The sequence below is a fragment of the Stegostoma tigrinum genome, chromosome 1, assembly GCF_030684315.1.
Source record: "Stegostoma tigrinum isolate sSteTig4 chromosome 1, sSteTig4.hap1, whole genome shotgun sequence".
In the NCBI taxonomy this organism is placed as follows: domain Eukaryota; kingdom Metazoa; phylum Chordata; class Chondrichthyes; order Orectolobiformes; family Stegostomatidae; genus Stegostoma; species Stegostoma tigrinum.
In genome coordinates, this window is record NC_081354.1 from 15,028,533 (window position 1) to 15,052,916 (window position 24,384).

The 24,384-nt window shown below is 43.2% G+C and overlaps 1 protein-coding gene and 1 long non-coding RNA gene across 6 annotated transcripts in view; one reads left to right on the plus strand and one right to left on the minus strand.

Moving 5' to 3' along the window:
- Positions 1 to 679: 679 nt before the first annotated feature.
- LOC132210536 (uncharacterized) lies at positions 680 to 5,170 on the minus strand. The gene is made up of 3 exons (XR_009446659.1): positions 4,873 to 5,170; positions 4,721 to 4,816; positions 680 to 3,823 (listed from the first exon to the last, which is right to left on the minus strand). It is a non-coding gene; the product is annotated as an uncharacterized LOC132210536 (long non-coding RNA).
- A 93-nt stretch (positions 5,171 to 5,263) lies between these two features.
- The window catches only part of gpat3 (glycerol-3-phosphate acyltransferase 3), a 48,094-nt gene continuing 28,973 nt past the window's right edge, over positions 5,264 to 24,384 (plus strand). The window contains exons 1-4 of one of the 5 annotated variants that reach the window (XM_048533239.2): positions 5,264 to 5,322; positions 9,125 to 9,322; positions 12,497 to 12,563; positions 22,920 to 23,223. In XM_048533239.2, coding sequence (XP_048389196.1) covers positions 9,179 to 9,322; positions 12,497 to 12,563; positions 22,920 to 23,223 — 515 coding nt within the window. In that variant the 5' untranslated portion in view covers positions 5,264 to 5,322; positions 9,125 to 9,178. Of the gene's footprint in view, positions 5,391 to 5,588; positions 5,600 to 9,124; positions 9,323 to 12,496; positions 12,564 to 22,919; positions 23,224 to 24,384 lie in introns of those variants that run through there. The other 4 variants (XM_048533229.2, XM_048533247.2, XM_048533258.2 and 1 more) reach the window with 4 other exon arrangements.

The window sequence follows — 24,384 nt, forward strand, 5'->3', positions numbered from 1 at the left end:
TCACTGTGTGCATTTGTTCGAAGAAGGTATGGCTGCCATGCAAAAAAATCATTTTTATCATGTACAAAAGAATAGGGTGTCCTTGTGAATATCAGTAACAAATTAGAACTTTTCATGTTTTAGGGTTTATATAGCATAAAGGAGAACACTGCATATTATTATTTGGGCACCAGAAGGCTACAAGCAGAATTGAAAAGATTTAGGAAGTGAAACCTCTTTGCAGAGGGTTATGAAGTTGTGAAATTTACCTCAGGGTTAGTAGTTGAGATAGAAGTGCTGTCAGCACATTTGGATATGTGCATAAATGGAAATGGAAATGTAAGTAGAACAATTCACTGGGAGGGAATACCAACACCAACACGGCTTGGATGGATCAAACTTCTGTTGGCAACTTGTGTGTATTTCTATTTGAGGAAAGACAAACCTGTAATTCAACTTTGCTGTTGTCAACCAAAATTATTGCATCAATATCAGCCTGCAGAATTTTTGTACCAGGGTGATGTGGGTAGGATCTCTCAAAGGTAACAAGGTGGTTTTGTGAAACTACACATACTTAGGCTGCAATGTGGTAGTTTGTCAATAACAGTTGTGAAGGGCAAGTGGGGTGATGCATTTTAAAAGAAAGATTACATGCTTTCAGGTTTCACAACACAAATAAATTACATTTATTTGGGCCTTTATGCCCCAGAAGAGGAAACCAATCAGGTCTCATTCCTGATAGCTTTGCAGTGGCCTGTACACATCAACCAATTACTACTAACTTATTCCACAGTGGTAATTAAGAGAGGAGAACAGTTTATAATTGTGCAAACAATTGACAAAAAGGAAGATTTGGGTTAAAAAAAAGAGAAAGTTATCTTAAGCAATATTTCAGTCACACCATGGAATGTACAGCTAAAATTTCAGATTGGAAAATTTATTGCCACCTTAAGCAAATCCACCAAAGGGGTACAAAATATTATAAAGGCAATAGAGACTGTGATAGTCACAGAATTATAGGCATAGAGATGAATGCGACTGTCGAAAACTTCAGTTGTATTTTGCATCATAATTAGTCTTTGTGACTCAGATAAAATTGTCATTACTATAACAATGAAATTTAAACCCAGCAAATAGGGTTTGACTTATTCAGTAAATAGTTAAGTCTGATGACATACACGCATTCAAGTTCTATAATATTCACTATTTTGTTTCATTACCAATGACACCATTGAAATAACGTGAAACTTCATGTGAAGGTAATTAAACTGTTTGAGTGCCCAGTTTGAATGATAGACTTGTTATTAGCTTTAGTATATTACAGACCTATCATAAATTATTTAAATCTAGGTAGAAGGAAAGCTGTAAGAAGCTTAAAACTCATAGAGGCTACAAAATAACTTTGGTGAAAGGAAAAAGTATTTAATTGCTCTTTAACAGAACTCTTTACAAATGCTTGTTTTGTTTCAGTTATTTTAAGTTAATCTGTTTTGGTTTAATTGCCATGATTCTAGACAACGTTACATACTGTCCACACCCAAGTCAGTACACAGAATTTGATTTTCAATAACTTATTCATTCAGCATAAGTTTAGCGTTAATGGCACATTCTCAGTTTTCTTTCTGAAGTAGTGATGTACCACCTCTCTGGACATTTGCAGTACATGTGGTGAGAGTGCTCCTGCAATGGATTTCCAGAATTTTGAACCAGCAACATTGAAGGAATGATGATGTGTTTTTGAAAAGATAATATGTGACTTGGATGGGAAACTTCACGTGATTATGTTCCCATAAGCCTGCCACATAGTAAAGGTCACAGGTATGGGCAGTACTGTTGAAAAAACCTCAGTGAGTTGCTACAGTACCTTTTAGATGGCACACACTGTAGCCATAGTGTACTAGTGGTAGATGTGGTGCCTATTAATTGTCCTGACCATTGTTAAACTCCTTGAATGTTGTCCGAGATGAACGCATTCAGAAAAGAGGGGACTATTCCATCACATAGAAAAGCTTCGAGGAGTCTGGAGTGACTCAGCATAGGATATATATTCTCTGGCCTGTTCTTGTAGGCACAATGTTTATATGGCTGGTCCAAATAAATTCTGTTTAACACTGAGCTCCAGGATATTGATAGAGGGGGATCTTATGATAGTAATGCTGTAAAGAGTCAGCGAAAGGTGCTTAGGTTATCTCTTGCTGGTAATGGACAGTATAAGCACTTGAATGACATAAATGATTGGGACAACTCTCAGTCTAAGTGTGGATGTTGTCCATTCGCACTGCATGTGGGCATGGGTTACTTCATTATCTGAGATGTTTTGAATGAACAGAACACATAAGCAAATATTCCCATTTCTGACTATATGATAAAGGGAAAATGAAATATACTTTTGTGATTCAAAGGACAGTTTGAAGTTACATGAGTTGGAAGTAAAATCTGAAATAAAGTCTTTAATATGCTTAATTTGTTACCCTCCACACTTCTCAACTATTGTTCAGAAGTGAGGGGAGGCGATAGCCTAGTAGTATTATTGCTGGACGATTAATCCAGGGACCGGGCAATGTTCTGAGACATGTGAATGATTATTTTTTAGAAAGTACTCCATTGGTTGTGAAGCACATTGAACAACTGAGAGAGTGACATGTGCTATAAAATTTCAAGTCTCTCTTTATTGTATTTTCCTTCCTTCTTCCTCAGAACATTAGTCATGGATTTTATCGTTAGAAAAGGAAAATGTGGTAGAAGCTGGAAATCAAAAACAAACACAACATGCTGGGAATATTCATCAGGTCAGGTAATGGTATTGGTCAGAGAAACAGGATTAATGTTTCAGGTTCATGAACCCTCATCAAAACTGGAAAAAATTTAGAGGTGGGAGAGGCAAGTTATTTTGTTTTAATTTCATTGATGTATTATTTAAATTCCAAGTCACTTCAAACCATGGACCTGCCTTCACAATAGGGTCCTTTTACATTCTCAGACTAATCAAATGTTCTATCTGTCCAATGAAATATTCTTGCTGTTCCAAGCGAAGCAGAAGAGAGGTGCATGGCCCAGTGATCATATTGTGACTATTGATCCAGAGACCCAGGTAATGATCTGGGCACTTGAGTTCAAATCCTGCTGCGCCAGATGGTGGAATTTGAATTCAGTTTTTAAAAGAAATCTGTAATCAAGAGTCTAAGTTGATGTTGAAATTGTGTTGATTATCAAAATGACCCATTTGGTTCACTAATGTCCTTTAGTGAAGAAAATGACTCACATACATGTGACTCCAGACCCCCCAGCAATATGGTTGATTTTTAACTGCCCTCTGGGCAATTAGGGATGGGTGATAAATGCTGCCTAGCCAGCAACACCCTCATCCCATTAATGAATAAAAGAAAGTTTTCTGCTGAACAAAGGAAGAAAGTAAGACAAATGGCCAGTTCATATGTTTTCATTAAAGTTAACTGAGGGAGAGATGCTGGCCAGAAAATGTAGACAAGACTTCAGTTTATTTATCATTCAATCTGAAAGATAGCTCCTGTGATAAGATACCTTCAGAGCAGTATAATGTCAGCTTGCATGTGCAAATATCAAAGTACAACACAAGAAGCCGCCAATCAGACAAAATCCTTTCAATTAAGGGTGCTTTTTGTGGTGTATTTGTTAGAAGTGGTTTTGAGTAATTGCTCACGTCTCTGCCTCTGAGTCAGAATCTCCAGGTTCGAATCCAGGTGCAAGACTTGATGGTCAACAAAGGTATGTTCATAACTTGGCCAAAGAGCCATCCCATAAATCCTTCCAACATACACCAATGGCAGGCAATAAGGGTGGGCGAGATTCCTGCTCAAATATAAAACTGAGAGAAATTGGAGCATTTAACATCATTATCCATAGCTCCAGGTTCCAACATGCATGATGGGGCTCTTGAAGGGCACAGTGTCTCCTTGGCATGGGGGACCCAGTGGTTGGGTCAGTCAGTGAAGACCAGATTGATACCAATAACACAATTCTTATTCTGGTTGGGGACCTGCCTCCTTGCCTTAGCATGCTGTTGTGGGTCAGAACTGTATAAGAACAGTTGCTTGAACAATCCATTAACTTCATCACATGCTAGGAGCAAAATACAGTATTGGCTCTGCAGCTCAATTGTCTGAATGGCCGGTTAGAATCATAAAATTCTACAGCATGGAAGCAGAGCATTCGGCCCATCAAATCCACACATAACCTCCTCAGAGCATACCACCCTCCACTTCCTTTATGCACCCAGTCTGCACATCCATGGATACCAGGAACAGCAGATGTTGGAAAATCTGAGATAACAAGGTGTAGAGCTGGATGAACACAGCAGGCCAAGCAGCATCAGAGGAGCAGGAAGGCTGACGTTCCAAGCCTAGACCCTTGGTCTAGGCCCGAAACGTCAGCCTTCCTGCTCCTCTGATGCTGCTTGGCCTGCTGTGTTCATCCAGCTCTATACTTCGTTATCTCTATTGCACATCCATGGTCACTGGGCAATTTAGTACGGCCAAACCACTTAACCTGCACATCTTTGACACAGAAACAGAGATCGCTGCAGGGGCTCAGCAGGTCAGGCAGCATCTGTGGAGTGAAATCAGTGTCAACGTCTCGAGACGAGTGACCCATCCTCTGCACATCTTTGGACAGTGGGAGCACACAGAGACGGGGAGAATGTGCAAACTCCGGGTTGCTGGCGCTGTGAAGGTTTGGGAGGCAGCGTAAGGAGTTCAATACATACCGAAGGTACCTTGAGAAAGGTCCTTTTCAAATACTCCCCTCTACTGAGGGAAGATGGCCCTCAGCTTACACCACCACCAGTCTCCTCCACCTCTGTCTGTAATGAGAAAGCAGTTCTTATTCTGCAGTTCTTATTCCGATAGGCAACTTTACCTTTTTTAGCGTTAGGAGTCTCCTCTCAGAAACACACGGTGGAAAATCGAAACAGGTGAGACTAAAATTTCGCAGTCTCCTCCCCATTTCCCTCATGTACAGATGTGAAATTCATGAAAACATATTTAAATAAGAAAAAAAACACAAGCGAGGAGGGAAAGTGACAGTGGGAGAGGGCAGGGAAAAAAAAGCAAAAATAAACACAAAAGCCAGGAGTGAAAGTTGGAGAAAATCTACGGGAACAGCAAGGCTGGTGAAAGTTGTAACAGTAAAGTCTGCTCACTCGGTTCAGGGGAAGAGGAGCTGCGAAAGGTGGGGGAGCCCTAGGCACCAGCTGATCCGGACTCAGGGCATGGGGTGGGGAATCACTGAGCTGGGAGTTCCGGGTGGGCGCGGTCACGAGCAGCTGAACTCTGGAACCAGAGCAGAGCCCGAGTGGGAGTCAAGAAGGTACTCAGCGTTAAATCAGCCGGGGTAAAAGGAGCAGAAGGAAGGCTTGAACCTGGAGTAAAGGCAAGGTCGGGGAGCGGGCCTGTAAACAAGTGGCGACAGTTTTTTTTTCTTTTGGAGGGGAGAATCTAGAGTAAAGGAATAAGTAGCCAAGTGTGAACCCGGAGTAAGGGGGCGAGGAGCCAAGTGTGAACCCTGAGCCAAGGGGCGAACGCAGGACAAGATGCAAAGTTTCCACTTCGGACTAAGGCTGGCATAATCGAGGAGCGAAGCTAGAGTGAGAGCAATAGGAGTTGGTGTCAAGGAGTGTCGCGGAGTAAGGGGCAAGAAGCGTGAGAAGCTAAAGCACGTAAGGGCAAGAGCAGGACAGTGACCAGGAGTGAGACAGACGGGAGTGACAGTCGGAGTAAGGAGGGAGTTTGAGGTGCCTCCTCGCTGGTAGCCCTGTGCCCTGTTCACTGCAGGAACCGTAGGGCAGTGGCAGGAGAAGAGAACGAGGGAGGATGACAGTGGATTCTCCAGTCCCAAGTAGTTTTATTGATTATGAAGATGGGAGCATGGGACTTGATAAGTGGAGAGAACTGAATAAAAGAGCAGGAAGATTATGATGGAGCTGTACATTGTTAGTTACACCACAGCTGAAGTACTGTATGCAGTTCTGGCAGCCACACATTGAACAATGTAATTGCTCTAGAGAGGCTACCAAGGTGATTCACTGCTGTGGTACTTGAGTAGATAGACTGGGGGCATTTTCCTTCGAGCCATGAGGGCTGAAGGAGAACCTGCTTGAGATGTACCTCATTGAGGGCCATCAATAGGAAGAGACTTTTCCCCCTTTGGAGTGGGATCCATAACCAAGGGGGTATAGATTCAAAGTAAAGGGGTAGTGTGTTTAGATGGGATTTAAGATTTTTTTTCACCCAGAAGGTGGTAAAGGCAGGAACCACCATAATATTTAAGAAATATTCAGATGACCCCTTGCAACAGCTCTGACTGTGCAGGAGTGGGACTGAGTTTCCACAGCGTATTGGAGGAAGCTGTTTGGGTATACTGTCACAGTGTTGGTGCAACATCCTGAGTTGTATGTCATTAACAGAGTTATGGGTCTTCTGTTCAGCCTGGTGGGAAGGAAAGGAACAGCTGCCAGTTTCTACCCCCTCCCCCCTCAATTGCAGCAGGTTGTATCCTCTGCAGCATGACCTGCTTCACCCTCAATCCTCTGAGGTATCTGCACTCCTGTAAATCTTGCTCCTTGAGCATCCTTGATCTTATTCAATCTTCCAGTGATAGCCATGCCTTCAGTTAGCCTGGTCTCTAAACTCTCTGCTTCCTTCCCATAATCTATCTACTTTTGTCTCCTCCTCCAAGACACTGTTTCAGAATGAGCTGCAACTAAACCTCTCCCCCACTCCAACCTCTCCCCTACAGAATGGGCAGCCTTCCGCTCCCTCCGCTCCAACCCCAACCTCACCATCAGACCCGCAGCGGTAGTATGGTGCACTGACCTCAACGTCGCCGAGGCCAAACGCCAACTCTCCAACGCCACCTCCTACCACCCACTTGATCATGACCCCACCCCGAGCACCAAACCATCATTTCCAACACCATTCATGACCTCATCACCTCAGGGGACCTCCCACCAACAGCCTCCAACCTTATTATTCCCCAACCCCGCACGGCCCATTTCTATCTCCTTCCCAAAATCCACAAACCTGCCTGCCCTGTCGACACATTGTCTCAGCCTGTTCCTGCCCCACCGAACTCATCTCAACCTATCCGGACTCCATTTTCTCCCCTTTGGTCCAGGAACTCCCTACCTACGTCCATGACACCACCCACGCCCTCCACCTCCTGCAGAACTTCCAATTCCCTGGCCCCCAACACCTCATTTTCAGCATGGACGTCCAGTCCCTATACACCTGTATTCCGCATGCAGATGGCCTCAAGGCCCTCCACTTCTTCCTGTCCCGCAGGCCGGATCAGTCCCCCTCCACCGACACCCTCATCCACCTAGCCAAACTCGTCCTCGCCCTCAACAACTTCTCTTTCGATTCCTCCCACTTCCTACAGACAAGGGGCGTGGCCATGGGCACCCGCATGGGCCCCAGCTATGCCTGCCTCTTTGTAGGTTACGTCGAACAGTCCCTCTTCCGCACCTACACAGGCCCCAAACCCCACCTCTTCTTCCGTTACATTGATGACTATATCAGCGCTGCCTCTTGCTCCCCAGAGGAGCTTGAACAGTTCATCCACTTCACCAACACCTTCCACCCCAACGTTCAGTTCACCTGGGCCATCTCCAGCACATCCCTCACCTTCCTGGACCTTTCAGTCTCCATCTCAGGCATCCAGCTTGTAACTGATGTCCATTTCAAGCCCACCGACTCCCACAGCTACCTAGAATACACCTCCTCCCACCCACCCTCCTGCAAAAATTCCATCCCCTCTTTCCAATTCCTTTGCCACCTCCGCCTCTGCTCCCACGATGAGGCATTCCACTCCCGCACATCCCAGATGTCCAAGTTCTTTAAGGACCGCAACTTACCCCCCACAGTGGTCGAGAACGCCCTTGACCGTGTTTCCCGCAACACATCCCTCACACCCTGCCCCCACCACAACCGCCCAAAGAGGATCCCCCTCGTTCTCACACACCACCCCACCAACCTCCGGATACAACGCATCATCGTCCGACACTTTCGCCATCTACAATCCGACCCCACCACCCAAGACATTTTTCCATCCCCACCCTTGTCGCTTTCCGGAGAGACACTCTCTCCATGACTCCCTTGTTCGCTCCACACTGCCCTCCAACCCCACCACACCCGGCACCTTCCCCTGCAACCGCAGGAAGTGCTACACTTGCCCCCATACCTCCTCCCTCACCCCTATCCCAGGCCCCAAGATGACTTTCCATATTAAGCAGAGGTTCACCTGCACATCTGCCAATGTGGTATACTGTATCCATTTTACCTGGTGTGGCTACCTCTACATTGGGGAAACCAAGCAGGGGCCATCATGGGCCTCCTGCAGTGCCACAATGATGCCACCCGAAGGTTGCAGGAACAGCAACTCGTATTCTGCTTGGGAACCCTGCAGCCCAATGGTATTAATGTGGACTTCACCAGCTTCAAAATCTCCCCCTTCCCCCACCGCATTCCAAAACCAGCCCAGTTCGTCCCCTCTCCCCACTGCATCGCACAACCAGCCCAGCCTGCCTTTGCCTCCCTAACCTGTTCGTCCTCTCACCCATCCCTTCCTCCCACCCCAAGCCGCACCTCCATCTCCTACCTACTAACCTCATCCCACCTCCTTGACGTGTCCGTCTTCCCTGGACAGACCTATCCCCTCCCTACCTCCCCACCTATACTCTCCTCTCCACCTATCTTCTTTTCTCTCCATCTTTGGTCCGCCTCCCCCTCTCTGCCTATTTATTCCAGAACCCTCACCCCATCCCCCTCTCTGATGAAGAGTCTAGGCCTGAAACGTCAGCTTTTGTGCTCCTGAGATGCTGCATGGCCTGCTGTGTTCATCCAGCTTCACACTTTATTATCTTAAACTTTTGGTTGGCTGGTTTTATTATATTTTCTATGTGACTTGGTGGCAAATGCCCTGTGAAACATATTGGAAGGTTTCACATGTTAACGGCACTTTTAAATACAAATTGTTGTTTTGTTTGGTACGTATTAGTTTGGGTGGATTTATGGAGGGATGGGTGTGTTTGAGTTATCAAAATAGTACCAACTGTGTGTATTGGAGGAGTGTCCCCATTTTCAGTAATCACTAATTTACTTTTGATCTGTAGCCTCCAGAACTGGATCCCACTGCATTTCGGTTGCAGAGAATAGAGAGCCAGCACATGGAGGGACTTTGGGAATTCCTGTTGAAGGTGCTGTCGATATGGCTGATTCTTGGGATCACTCTCATTATGTTGCCTGCCATGTTTGGGGTTTCATTGGGAATAACAGAACTTTACATGAAAATTCTTGTCAAGACTCTTGAGGTAAGGACGTGTCATTTAATAAGGGATATGTCACAAGTCACACTTGAGCTTAAATTCTGGGATTGTGTCTGATGTTGGAAGAAAGTTTTGGAGGTGACTATTTGCCGAATGAGCTCAAAGGGACCTGGTGGGTCCATGACCACCTTGAGTTTCAGGCTATTCAATAGTTATTGTTGAGGTTAGGGATAGATGTTTGATTACTCTAGGTCAAGTCGGCGTAAGGAGGGGGGAAGTGTTGGTATTTTAAAAGGCATTAGGGCGGACAAGTCCTCAGGTCCAGATGTGATCTATCCCAGGTTGCTGACGGAAGTGAGAGAGGAAATAGCTGGGGCCTTAACAGATATTTTGCAGCATCCTTGAGTACTGCTGAGGACCTGGAGGACTGGAGAATTTCTAATGTTATCCCCTTGATTAAGAAGGATAGCAAGGATAACCAGGTAATTATTGATGGATGAGCCTGACATCGGTGGTGGAGAAGCTGCTGGAAAAGATACTGAGGGATAGGATCTATTTACATTTGGAAGAAAATGGGCATATTAGTGATAGGCAGCATGGTTTTGTGCAAGGAAGATCATGCCTTACCAACTTGATAGAATTCTTTGAGGCATTGACAAAGTTGATTATATGAAGGAAGGGCTGTGAATGTCATATACATGGACTTCAATTAGATGTCTGATAAAGCTCCCTAGGGTAGGCTGATGGAGAAAGTGAAGTCACATGGGGTCCAGGGTGTTCTAGCTAGGTGGATAGAGAACTGGCTGGGCAACAGGAGACAGAGTTGTAGTGGAAGGGAGTTTCTCAAATTGGAGAACTATGACCAGTGGCGTTCCACAGGGATCCGTGTTGGGACCACTGTTGTTTGTGATATACATAAGTGATCTGGAGGAAGGTATAGATGGTCTGATTAGCAAGTTTGCAGGTGACTAAGATTGGAATAGCAGATAGTGAAGGGGACTGTTGGAGAATGCAGCAGAATACAGATAGATTGGAGAGTTGGGTCGAGAAATGGCAGATGGAGTTCAATCCAGGCTAATGTAAGGTGATTCATTTTGGAAGATCCAATTCAAGAGCAAACTGTACAGTAAATGGAAATGCCCTAGGGAAAATTGATGCATGGAGAGATCTGGGTGTTCAGGTCCATTTTCTCCTGAATGTGGCAACACAGGTGGATAGAGTGGTCAAGAGGCAGACGGCATGATTTCCTTCATCGGACGGGGTATTGAGTACAAGAGTTGGCAGGTCATATTAGAGTTGTATAGGACTTTGGTTCGACCACATTTGGAATACTGTGTACGGTTCTGGTCGCCACATTACCGAAAGGATGTGGATGCTTTGGAGGGTGCAGAGGAGGTTCACCAGGATGCTGCCTGGTATGGAGGGTGCCATCTATGAAGAGAGCTTTAGTAGATTAGGATTATTTACATTAGAAAGATGGAGGTTGAGGGGGGACCTGATTGAAGTCTACAAAATCATGAGAGGTATAGACAGGGTGGATAGCAAGAAGCTTTTTCCCAGAATGGGGGATTCAATTACTACGGATCACGATTTTAAGGTGAGAGGGGAAAAGTTTAAGGGAGATATGCATGGGAAGTTCTTTACACAGAGGGTGGTGGGTGCTGGAACACAGTGTAGGTGGTAGAGGCGGGCACAATAGCGGAATTTAAGATATATCTAGACACAGACGTGAATAGTCAGGAAGCAGAGGGATACAGATCCTTGGAAAGTAGGCAACAGGTTTAGATAGAGGATCTGGATCGGTGCAGGCTTCGTGGGCCAAAGGGACTGTTTCTACGCTGTAATTTTCTTTGTTCGTCTCAGCACCCATGGGCTCTCATCACATCTCAAGTATATACGTTTTATTTAGTAACTTTAATTTTAAGGCGTTTTGGCTGTCTCTTTGTTTAGGGTGTTCATAATAAATTCATCTGCAATTTGTATGGTGAGCAACTGAATGGTTGATAATTCTGGATGGTACTGGGATTTGTCCTCAGTTCCCCAGGACACACTCTGTTTATCAACCAATGACCACATCTGGAATTGAACACAGCTGGTTGTCAGATGGGCCAGATGTCGCTGTAGTCTTATCCATTCATCCAGTCCGCTTCCCATGTCCCTTCTGCCACTTTTCTTTTCTCACCCCACACTTTTGTCTGTCATAACTGAACAGTGTTGCCTTTACTGGTTTGGGTTCGCCTATGAAGAAAGGATGACAGCCAGTATACACTGGAAGAAACAACCCAATATTTTTCTTTTCCAGTTCCAGTTGTTTTTAAGTGAAATATGATCATGAAGGAAGTGTTTCCATCATGTGGTTATTCTATTAGCTGAAGAAAAAAAAATTGTCCAAAATAAAAAGAATTGCTTCCAAAATCTTCTCTAATGTAAACTGTCACTTAGCTTCATGAACCCGCAGCCCACCCTTCATTGTAAAATTACATTGCACCCCTCAACCTCATTAATGCTGAATGTTCTGAAATTGGATGGACCTTGATAAATATTGCAACACATTTTTTCTTGACACTTCTTGGCAGTTTATTTTGCAACTGGGAAGCATAGGAGGGAGAAGCAAAGACTTGTGCAGATAATTGATTAAATCTCAGCCTCCTATATTGTGGGAAAGCTTTGGCGAAGTGCAATATAATTTTGATTTGCATGTCATGGTGCAGTAGTTTAGAGAGAATCGATCACTGCTATATTTCAAAAAAGGTAAGTAACCATCTGAGGTACTGAAATAGATTGCATTATGGGACAAGTTACTGCTTGGGGTTTTCCAGTCATTTTTGACTCTAGACAAAGCTGTTTTCAAAGCAATGCTAATTAAAGGTAAGTGGGAAAATTGGAGAATGTATAGGTAGTATGACATGCACATCCTCCCCTCCTGCCAGGTCATCTTTTCAAGTACGCACAGAATCTGCTATTGACAGACAGACACACTATTCCTTTGCCAACCCACCCCTCACCGCTGTAATGGTGTAAAGAACTAGGAGATGGTGCTTCGAAGGAAACTCCAAAATTGAATGGCTTGCCAGTGTAAGGACTTGTTGGCGCTTAAAACAGTTCCATGTGATTCACACCTCTTAAGTTGATCTATAGAATGGCTGTGCCTGATTTTAACCTCAGGGGAACATCTAACTTGAGCTTTTCCTAACTGAGGTGCATTCTGCTATCTTTTAGTGGGCAACTCGAAAAATACAAAAAAGAGCATGGGAACAGCCTGGCCACCCTTATTCTCCTTCCAATGGTAAGGTTTATATTTTCTTTGTTAAAATCTGTAATAAAAAGGGGGAAAGATGACAATTCATGATAAATCAGTGATGCATGCACAAGATGTAAAAAGCTTATTATTGGAAGCAACAGTTGAGGCTACCAATTTGGGGAAACTATATTAGCTCATCTGGACTAATAAGACACCTTCAGGGGACTCAAATCCAGATCTTCTGGCCTCGTGCTGGGGATATGGACACAGCTTTGATCTTTACTTCTAAAAATTGTAGCAGATGAATCGACCAGCAAACTTTCTCTTTATGGTCTCTACAGATGATGAAACTCTGAAATAGCCAAAGGTATCTCGGCCACCCTTCTCTGCAGGGAAAGCAACTTGTATTAAAGTAAGGAACAGGTATCAGTTTGATTTGCAGCAGAAGAAGGCAGGTTTCTTGCTATGGATCTTCAGCCACTGTCACTATGTAGTCTTTGTTGCCACAGTGATGTTACATCTATTTGAAAGCACAAGCAAATAATGCTGAAACTGGAGATGTCAGGGTTTACTTTGATCCTAGTGACATTCACTTTTCTGCTTGAAGCAGCCAACAGTGGGGAATGATGTCAGCAGCCAAAGCAAAATGATAGAATATCATGTTCTTAGGTTAAACTTTGAAAATGCCAAGAGAATGCAAACTCAGTTTCAGGTATTGATTAAATTTAAGCAAAATTTGGTGAAAATATACTTCAGTGCATCTTTCATTTCTTAGCTGTTGGTAGAATGTAATTACCTTTCTTTTCCTGAATTGTTGTGGCTGTGTTATCAGATTATATTAGGAAATAAGTGTTTGTAAAAAAAAAAATTACTCCATCTCTTGAAGTGATAGAAATCAGACCCATCTGAAGAAAGTTTTCGATGATTCTTGTTGTCCGATGTTGTCATGAAGAGTATGTAAGGGAAAGAGGATTTATTCTGGGGGCAGGATTATGTATTAGAAGTCATTGGAAGCAAAACATTACAGGATAGTTGGCCATAAAGGAACTGAGTACAGCGTTTGCTAAGAATACAGTGAAATAAGATTGGTTTGCCAAACCATTTACTGTGCTGACTCCACAGCCCTTGTCAAGTAGATGATGGTAATATGATAATCGTTATCAAACCATCAAGAAGAACTCTGTTCGTCTGAAAAAGTTCTATATGTATACAAGACAGTGCATGATCACGACATTGTCAAACGTGAATAAACTTCAGTTTCCTTGCTTTGATTGTCATGTCATCTGCTGCAGGAGAATTATTTCAGGAATTATCTCGGCTATTTTTGGATCCCATATTAATTCTTATCTATCTTGTGTTCAATATTAAGCAATGGCCTGGTGGTATTAATCATTGGATTGTTAATCTGGGGACCTGGCTTTGAATCCCGCCATGGCAGATGGTGAAATTTCAATTCCATTCAATAAACATCTGGAATTAAGAGTCTAATTTTGGTGTAAATCCATTGTTGGTTTTTGAAAAGAGCATCTGGCTCACTAATGTCCTTTAGGGAAGGAAACTGCCATCCTTAACTGGTCTGGCCTTCATGTGATTCCCGACCCACAGCAATTTGGTTGACTCTTAACTGCTCCCTGGGCAACGAATGCTGATGGATGCCCACATCTTGTGAATGAAAGAAAAGAAAACATGGCATAATTTTCATCTTCAAATGACTCCAGGAAGCTTTGAGGAACTAATGTGTGTAAAGCTAATTTGTGTTCATTTAAGGTGCGTTGATTTTTTGGGTACATGTGACAACAATTCCCTGTAAAATGTTTGAATTAATTGTGACTTATAAATTGAGAGATACAGATCTTGTTAGTGTGACTTTGTCCAGTCACAGCTTCTGCCATATTTTGATTTGAGTGAAATCCTACCCTTTCCCTGGCCCTATTTTACATTGCCTGGGTAACTGAGAATACTGCTAGTAACATAAGTGTGTACTTCAGGAGTTGGGTATTTCTAGTTGTAGGGAGCTTCACATTAGTCAGTGATGGGAAGAAAAGACTATTTCCCTATTTGAATGGGCTGAGCATTCTCACCACAAGTGGAATCAGCATTGCCAACAGATGGGCATCAGCGTTTTTGGAGCTCCCTGTCACATTTTGTTTGTACTGCACTGTTGCTGAAGGCAGAATGAAATAGCACCAAGTATCTTCAATTGTCATTGTCTATACGGGGAACACTGAGAGTTTATCTTTTGAACTGCAATGGAGAACATGATCAGATAAATTCACATTGTTCACAGATTTAAATGATCACTGATGGTTGTACATAATTTTGAAAAATTCACATTGCAAGCATGCACTCTGGCCAATTATCACTTGCTACCATTGCAAAAGATAATCTCTTGTGCACCATTTCTGCTTTTCCTGAGCAAAGCTAATGTGTTAATTTCTAACAAAATTAGACTTCAATTGTAGGCCAAATGAAGAGGTTTTCTTCTCTTTGAGCACTAAACTACACTCCTGTCACATTTGGCCCTGAAATAATTAGCGTCAATTGGCATGTGTTTACTTCCCTTCTGTTGTGGGAGCCATCTTAACAAAGCATCTATTCTACATCAGCATTTTATTTGTTTATCTTGTAAAAGAAGTATCTGGCATTATAATATCTTTTTATTATCGTGACCGTTTTACTTCTGCTGAAGTTAGTGGTCTCTAAGCTATTTCAACACAAAATCAATGAATTTAAGTGCAACCTAGGATGCATCCCAAAGAAAACGTAGAATAAGTAGTTTATCTTTTGTGCTGATAAATATGTGTAAATATTTATTTTGTCCTTTACTCAGCAAGTCTCCGTGTGACACCTGTGACTGATTGCACATTATCTGTCAGTGTCTTGAAATCTGGCTTGTAGCTTGAGACTGCTGGTCACATAGACCATCAAATGGATATCTGAGAGGCAGGAGGATTATTTTCACGTGGGAGAATGCTGTCTCAGCTCTATGGAATCAAAGTCAAGTTTTCACTTTAAAAGCACAGAATGATTGAAGTGGGTATTTTTTTCATTCGGCATTCCCAAAAATCTCAGTCTCTTGATCTGACTTTCAGTTCAATCATTTTGCATAGCAATTATCTGCACATCAACTTTGTAATTCATATCAATCTCCACAGTAAACTTTGTGAATCAAACGCCTGGTGGAATTTGGTAGCCAAGCCACCAATGTCTAGGTGAAGGAATGGATTTGAGACAAACATGACCATTTATTCCATCACCCTCATTCCTGAAATCTCTTGTTGAATTCCTCTGCTAACATTCTCAAGTAGGTGCTGACATTTTCTGTGTGGAACTATTTTTTCTTGTTTTTGATTTTTATTGGTACTACTATCTCTACATTCGGGAAGTATTGCAGTTTTTTAGTTGTTAGTTGGGTCTGCGATTCTCCCAATTTCAACTGGAATGCATTCACAGTCTGATCATATGCACTGAGTCTCTATCCGTTCCTTGCAGTTCATAGATTGTCTGTCTTGTTCAGTTTTGATATTGTCTGTAAGGAACTCGAAGACTAGCCATCACTTTCTCTGACAGCTCACCGCACCCTTGGTTTCAAGCATAGTGATGATTTCAGACATCAGATCTAATTATCTTTGCAGGGCTTTCCCCTGCCATAAAGTCCTTGCAGCAGCATGGATGATTAGTTTATCATTGGTAGCATTAAGTTTGTCAAGTAAGGATTTGAACACGCAATGCTGAATGACTCTTGCTTGAATCATGTTTACAGTCTTAATTTTAAGTATGTGAGAAAAGTCCATAACTTTTACTTGCTAATGCTTACTGGTGGATTATACAGTGATGATTGGCAAAAGAGGGGATGTCAGGATCATTTCTACAAACTGTGATAAATGTGCACCTTTGTGCCAAGTACGCCTAGTATGCTCAGTTGTGATGAAACCAATTTCTTGATTGGGAGATAGCAAGAACTGCCAGTGCTGGAGTCAGAGATAACACTGTATGGAGCTGGAGGAACGTGGCAGGGCAGTCAGCATCAGAGGACCAGGGAAGTTGATGTTTCGGGTCGGGACCCTTCTTCAGAAAGGGTCCCAACCTGAAACGTCAATTTGCTTGCTCCTCTGCTGCTGCCAGTTCCTTGGTTGGAATTTTTTTTTTCTCATGCACGTACTGTTTTTGAATCTGTTATAGGTATTCTCACCCATTGTTCCCTTGTTTAAGGGGCGAAAGGGTGAGAGGATCCGTTTCAGTGTCATATAGCCCTTCAATCCCCATCCATGCCAACTGTAATCCCAAGCTAAACTAGTCCCACCTGCCTGTGCTTGGCCCTTATCCCACTGAGCATTTCTTATTCATGCACTTATCCAAATGGCTTTTAAAGGTTGTAACTTTCTCTGGCGGTTCATTCCACATCGAATCACTCTATGTAAAACAAAAAAAAGTTGCCTCAAATGTCCTTTTTAAAATCCTTCTCCTCTCATCTTAAAAATTATGCCTCCTAGTCTTGAAATACCCCAATCTAGGGCAAAGATACCCATCATTCACCTTATCTAAACTCCTCATGATTTTATAAATCTTGAAGGTCACCCCTCAACTTCCTATTCTCCAGTGTAAAGCTCCTGGCCTACCACACCTGTCCTTATAACTCAAACTTTCCATTTCTGCAACATCGTAAATCTCTTTTGAACCCCCTGCAACTTAATTATATTCTTGCTATAATATTGCAACCACAACTGGACACAGTACGCCAGAAGAGGCCTCACCAACATCATGTACAATCTTAACAATAATGTCCCAACTCCTCTGCTTAATTATCTGAGCAATGAAGGTGAATGTGATAAACTCCTTCTTAACCACTCTATCTATGTGTGATGTAAATTTCAAAGAATTATATGCTTGAACCCCCATGTCTCTGTTCTACAACACTATTTATAATGTCCTTTAAAAACCATGCACACACACACAGTCAGCTGGATTGTGCCAGTCACACATGTAGATTCAGTGAGCTGTAGTGAGGAGCATTCACAGTCTTTCAGGTCCTACTGTAGTCGCTGAAAGACATCTTTGTACACATTCCACTTGTCTTGCTTCTGCGGAAACAACAAGTGAAGTGCTCTGGATTGTTGATAACAAAGTGCGGGGCTGGATGAACACAGCAGGCCAAGCAGCATCACATGAGCACAAAAGCTGACGTTTCAGGCCTAGACCCTTCTTCAGAGAGGGGAATGGGGAGAAGGTTCTGAAATAAATAGAGAGAGAGCGGGTGGCGGACCGAAGATGGATACAGGAGAAGATAGGTGGGGAGGTGGGAAGGGAATAGGTCTGTCCGGGGAGGACGGACAGGTGAAGGAGGCGGGTGAGGTAGGAATGTAGGAAATGGAGGTGCGGCTTGAAGTTGGAGGAGGGGATACGTGAGAGGAAGAGCAGGTTAGGGAGGCGGGGGCGAGCTGGGCTGGTTTTGGGATGCAGTGGAGGGAGGGGAGATTTTGAAGCTTGTGAAATCCACATTGATACCATTGGGCTGCAGGTTTCCCAAGCGGAATATGAGTTGCTGTTCCTGCAACCTTCGGGTGGCATCATTGTGGCACTGCAGGAGGCCCAGGATGGACATGTGGTCTAAGGAATTCCTCTCACCTATCCCCTCCTCCCGCCTCAAGCCACACCTCCGCTTCCCGCCCACTAACCTCCTTGACCTGTCCGTCCTCCCCGGACTGACCTATCCCCTCCCTACCTCCCCACCTATACTCTCCTCTCCACCTATCTTCTCCTCTATCCATCTTCGGTCCACCTCCCCCTCTCTCCCTATTTATTCCAGTTCCCTCTCCCCATCCCCCTTTTCTGATGAAGGGTCTAGGCCCGAAACGTCAGCTTTTGTGCTCCTAAGATGCTGCTTGGCCTGCTGTGTTCATCCAGCCCCACACTTTGTTATCTCGGATTCTCCAGCATCTGCCGTTCCCATTTTCTCTGGATTGCTGTTAGTATTTGGATAAAGGGTCTGTGGCCATGGTTACTGCTTCTTTAATTACTTAACCGTGTGTGTCTGATTTCTTGCTGGAAGATGACAGTCACAAAATATTGCTTTAGTGCAGGCCTTACCTTTGCTTGTTTAGAAAAGCATGATTGTGTTTGGCTTTTAAAAAGGCTTTTCAGCTCGTCATCTTCCTTTGTCTGGCGCTGGTCAAGAGAAAATTATTTTTAGTGTGCATTCATGTGGTGTCATTTCATGTTTCCTTTTTAACTTATCAGTACGCCTTGGTGACCATTTAAGACAAATGCATTTGTCAGTTGTGATCAGTAATTAATCTTGCTATTCTCAATGGAAGTTGAACACTTTTTTGGTTTTTCTTTAGATGGTCCAGGTTTATCACTCATCCTTGCTTCTTCACCTTGTAATGTCACTGTGCCATTGATCACACTCCAGCTTGGCTTTTAGAACATCCAGAAATCTGCCAATTGTAGAGCCCAAGAGGTCACTGCCATGGTCCTGATTTGTTTCTAGAGCCCTGGTTGGCTTGCTTTCCTCGGATGTACAATGAGATAGCATTTCCCATCATTTTTCTGCATCTTGCACAAACTCATTAGATAAGTAGCTGAAGAAAGAAATGCAGATTTACAGAGAATGGGCAGAGGACTGGGGCTAGGTGACCTGTTCTTGTTTCAAAAATAAACCTGCACGAATGTGATGGGTTAAATGGTTTCCTCTGCTTTCTTCAGTCAGGCGGCCACTAACTTTTTTATTAATGCAAGGCATCCTGCTGTCCCTGCCTGATGTGGCTGAAATTCTACAGCCTTACAGCTCCAAAAGTGGCTAAACTAAAATAAACTCCCATTAAATCGCATTGCTGATTTGTCAGTTATGAGGAATGGGCAATAAATTCTGGCTTTGCAATGATACCCAAATCAAGAGAGAGAATTCATTTAAAAAAAATTCAGTTGGGAAGGTGATAGAGCCTGTAGCAAATAGCTCCAGTTGTAAACTAGTAAAGATATAGTGTCATACAGCATGGAAACAGACTCTTTGGTCCAATCAGTCCTCTGCTTTCTGGTGCTGGTAATATATTAAGCTCACACATCTATCCCCAGTATATTTCTTATCTTTTTGTTTGCATCACCATTACAAACATACCTTAATCTGCGATGGTAGTCCATCTGGACTAAACGGAAACATAAGTGAAAACCGAAAGAACAGCAGATGTTGTAAGTCAGGAACGAAAACAGAAGTGGCTGGAAAAGCTCAGCAGGTCTTGCAGCATCTGTGAAGAGAAAAAGAAAGTTAACGTTTTGGGTCGGGTGACCCTTCCTCAGTGGTCACCGGGCCCAAAACTTTAACTCTGATTTTTTTTCTTCACAGATGCTGCCAGACCTGCTGAGCTTTTCCAGCCACTTCTGTTTTTGTTCCAAACTGAATCATGTTGGAACAAGCTGGCAAAGCCTGGTAAGAGCATAGTTATCTCGAGCTGCACAGTTCCTGGAACTGGAAGTTGTCTCGTGGTATGATGCTCAACTTTCGCGCAGTGAGGGAAGTGAGCAGGTGTTCAGATGAGCGGTCAACGTAGTTTCTGTAGTTGACCAGTAGACCATGAACTAAGTGTTGGAGATCATGGTTTCAAAGCCTGCTCATTCTCCTTGCATGTTGGTCTGTGTATTTAGGGTTATTAGTGTGCTTTTGGTTATGCAAGCTAATTATGACCTGAAGGAGGACTTGTTGAGCAGGATTATCCTGTTTTAATGAGAGTCACCAGAAGCTTTTGTTGACATTGATAATGGTGACTGTAGATAGTTCTTCTGTTGTCTATCCAGTCATGGTGATGGGGTTATGTTCCTGGGCTAATAAAACAGAGATTTCAATTATTGATCCAGTGAAATGAAATCCACAACAGCTGCTAGGGAATTTAAATTCCACGAACTTACTGGATTGTTGAAAAAACACATCAGGTTCACTAATGTCACTGCTGTTGTCTGTATGTACTTAAGAGCAGTGAGAGTGTTGTAAACTGCGTCTGAAATGCCATTGCAGGGCAGTTGCATACCAGAAGGTAGCATTGAGGAAACAAGGGATGGACAAGTACTGGCCTTTGCCAATTACACCAACATCCTGTGAGCTAGTTTAAAAAAAATCTAGAAAAGTGAATTCAAAACCCACAGTGACATTTTGAGCATTTCGATAGAAAAAAAATTGATAAAAATGCCTTAAAATGTTCAGCCGTTCAGCCAGTAATTTTAGGCAAGGCATCTTGCTGTCCCTGCCTGATGTGGCTGAAATTCTACAGCCTTACAGCTCCAAAAGTGGTGAAACTAAAATGAACTCCATTAAATTGCATTGTTGATTTTTGACAGTTATGAGGGATGGGCAATAAATTCTGGCTTTGCAGTGCTACCTGAATCATGAGAGAGAATTCATTTTCAAAAAATTTCAATCGGGCAGGTGATAGTACTCGTAGAGTCAGGGAATCATACAGCACAGAAACCGACCCTTCGGTCCGAGCAGTCCACGCGGAACCTAACCTCAAACTAAACTGGACTCACCTGGCTTGCAGTCCTTAAAATTCTGTCTTGTAATTGATCATAATTGAACTAAATACTGTTACATGTGATTTCCTGGAATGCTTCAGCACAGCTACAGTGTAAAATGGTATAGTGCCAGGTCTTTGTAAATATGCATGTTGCTGGAGGTCACCCTGGCTCCAGGACATCTGGGCAGGAGTTAGTTCCTCAGGGTAATGTCCTCTGCACAACCATCTTCAGCTGCTTCATTGATGACTTTCCTTCGTCATAAGATCAGAAGTGGGATGTTCCTGTTGACTGCACGGTGTTAAGCACTATTCGTGACTCTTCAGACACTGAAGCAATCCATGTCCAAGCGCGGGCTGATAAGTGGCAACTAAAATTCACACTGCTCAAATGCTATGCAATGACTATCTCCAACAAGAGAGAATCTAACCATTGCTCCTTGGCATTCAATAGAATGACCATCACTGAATTCCCCAAAATCAATGCCCGGGGGGGGGGGGGGGGTGTGGGGGTGGGGGGGTTACTATGAATGAAAACTGAATTAAAATAATATAAATATTATGTTCAAGAGTCATAAGAGTCCTGCAATGAGTACCTCAGCTCTACCTTCTCAAGGGCAATGAAGGCTGGGCAATAAAGGAAGGGTCACCGGACCCGAAATGTTAACTCTGTTCTTTCCTTCAAAGATGCTGTCAGACCTACTGAGCTTTAGCAGCAGCTAAGTTTTTTGCTCATGGGCAATAAATGCTGGCCCAGACAGTGAAACTCATATCCCATGAATGAATTGGTATTTTTATTTTATTTTGCACTGAGCATGGGTTTTCTGGAACATTTGCCCCTGCTTTGAAGCTTTATCTCCGGAAATGTCTTGCAGCTCATTTAACTAGTCCAGTTTCCATTTAAAGGATGAGCTCAGGCAAATTATTGAAGTAAATCATGTTGATGGAGCTCAGCAATTTCCTAGGATTTTCTTTTCTCCTCTTTTGACCTACTACTGGTAGGACCAGAATCCCAGAGTTTGCAGCAAGATTGGATTGCACTATGTAATGAATTATGTTAATGGACTCACGAGACATTTGCAACTCCAAGTAAGCTGTATATGACCTCTAACTGTATTTATGTAAAGCATCAGGCAAATGACCTTCGTTGTGCTAGCCTGGTGCCACAATAGCATGCTTGAGGGTATTGTTCAAGGGAGTGCAGCATTCTGCTTGACTTCAAGTGGGTCCTTTTTGTCTGAACCTATTGTAGAATGTCCATTTGTTTGAGATAGTTATTAGAGTGACAAATGGAAACAATGACACACTGCACGTATAGATATAACAACGCACACATCCCATACACAACACGCACATTTCTGCCCATTACGTAATGCAGCTAGATTTTACTGCTTCTTCACTGAATGGTTTGAATATGCAGTAGAAACAGTTTGTGGTGAAATCCCAGTTTTATTTAAGGAGTGGGACATCATGAGAGGGCTGAATAGTCAGGGTCTTTTCCCCAGGGTAGGTCCAAAACTAGAGGACGTAGGTTTAAGGTGAGTTGGGAAAGATTTATGAGGGACCTAAGGGCAACTTTTCATACATAGGGTAGTATTGGAAGCTGGTCCAATTACAGTCTTTAAAAGGCATCTGGATGGATAAATCAAGGAAGGGTTTGGAGGGATATGGACCAAATGCTGGCAAATGGGACTAGATTAATTTAAGATATCTGGTCGGCATGGACAAGTTGGACCAAAGGGTCTGTTTTCGTGCTGTGTGTCTCTATGACTCTGAGAGACTCCACCATGTGTCTTTCCCTCCCCAACCAAATTGTATGTGTGCACATTTAACCTTGACTGTCGCTTTCTCTGGTTACCATTTCAAATTGGAATAAAACAAATTTATTGTTGAATTGCAGAAATTATCGAGAAGCGTGATAAAGTGTCACTGGAAGAAGAGATGACAGAATTGAGACGCTATTCAAGTAGAAACAGGCCTCTTTGCGAAGGTGACTTTGACCTGTCTGATGTGATCTACTTCTCAAAAAAGGGATTTGAAGCTGTTGTTGAAGATGAAGTGACCACTCGATTTAGCTCTGAGGAGTTGGTTGTGTGGAATCTGTTAACAAGGACAAACAGGAACTTTCAGCACATCAGTGTTCATCTGACTATCCTTTGGGCTTTGGGAGTTGGGATTCGGTATGGAGTCCTTCTGCCCCTGCGGTAAGTACACAAATTAAACAGAACTCCAAAGGTTTTGTACTTTGGCAGTACATTTGGGAATCCTGGACACGGCAGGAGAAAAGGTTGAACTGTTTTATCTTGACTGTCTCCAACATATCTATGGCAACTCTTGTCAGGACAAACTTACCAAATCCGAGACAACTTTGTGTGCTAACTTCACCAGCATACGCTCATTACTAAGCCAACGATATCTGTCCTAGCATAGTCAAACTCATAATTTGAATGGCTGTCATATATCCAAAGTCCTTCTGTATGGTGAACTGACTACCGGGTCATAACCTCCTGCCATCAGTTCCTCAACTACAAGGACACCTGTATATGTGATATGAAGGTGGCGGACATTGACACTGATTCCTCGCTCGTTGTTGTCTGTGACCTCTAGAGTATGACTATTTGGAAAGGTGTTGGAAGTAGTGTGGGCCAATGAAAAGCTGAGCAAATGAGAAGAAGGCCCAGAGAGAGCACAGAGGCCAGTGAATCCTACCGTTTCTAAGCCCAGTCTTTTCTTGTGCAGCAAATGTGGCAGAGTGTGCCAGGCCAGATTGGAGCTCCTGAGCTTCACCAGATAATGCCCAACATTGTGTTGCATAAACCAGCATTGTTAGAGATGCAGTGCTGTCACCATCATCATTCAAACCACTGAAACTGTACACTGTAAAGTAGCATTGCAACAAATGGGCTTCCCACAGCCTTCATGTTTAAACGCACTCAATGAAATTGATCCTTTGTGCTTTTGGCATCAGTGATGCTTTACACGGGTTAAACACTGCTTATGAGTTTTGTTTCAAAGCAGTGCAGAGCTGATGTCCTGGTATGCCAATTCACGCCACTTGTCAAACAGACACTGTCCACAACTTACATGCAGCTGTAGTCAAGAAGTGCTGAAATCCAGGCCTCTGCAAGGAACATATGTATCCACTGATCATTAACAAGAAGTATTAGTCTATTTTTCAGAGATAATAGGAACTGCAGATGCTGGAGAATCCAAGATAACAAAGTGTGGAGCTGAAAGAACACAGCAGGCCAAGCAGCATCTTAGGAGCACAAAAGCTGACGTTTCGGGGGACTTTTGTTGTGGTTTTTTTACTCTGTTATGCAATGAGTGAATTCAGTCCTCTATATTACAGGTGGTTTCCATTC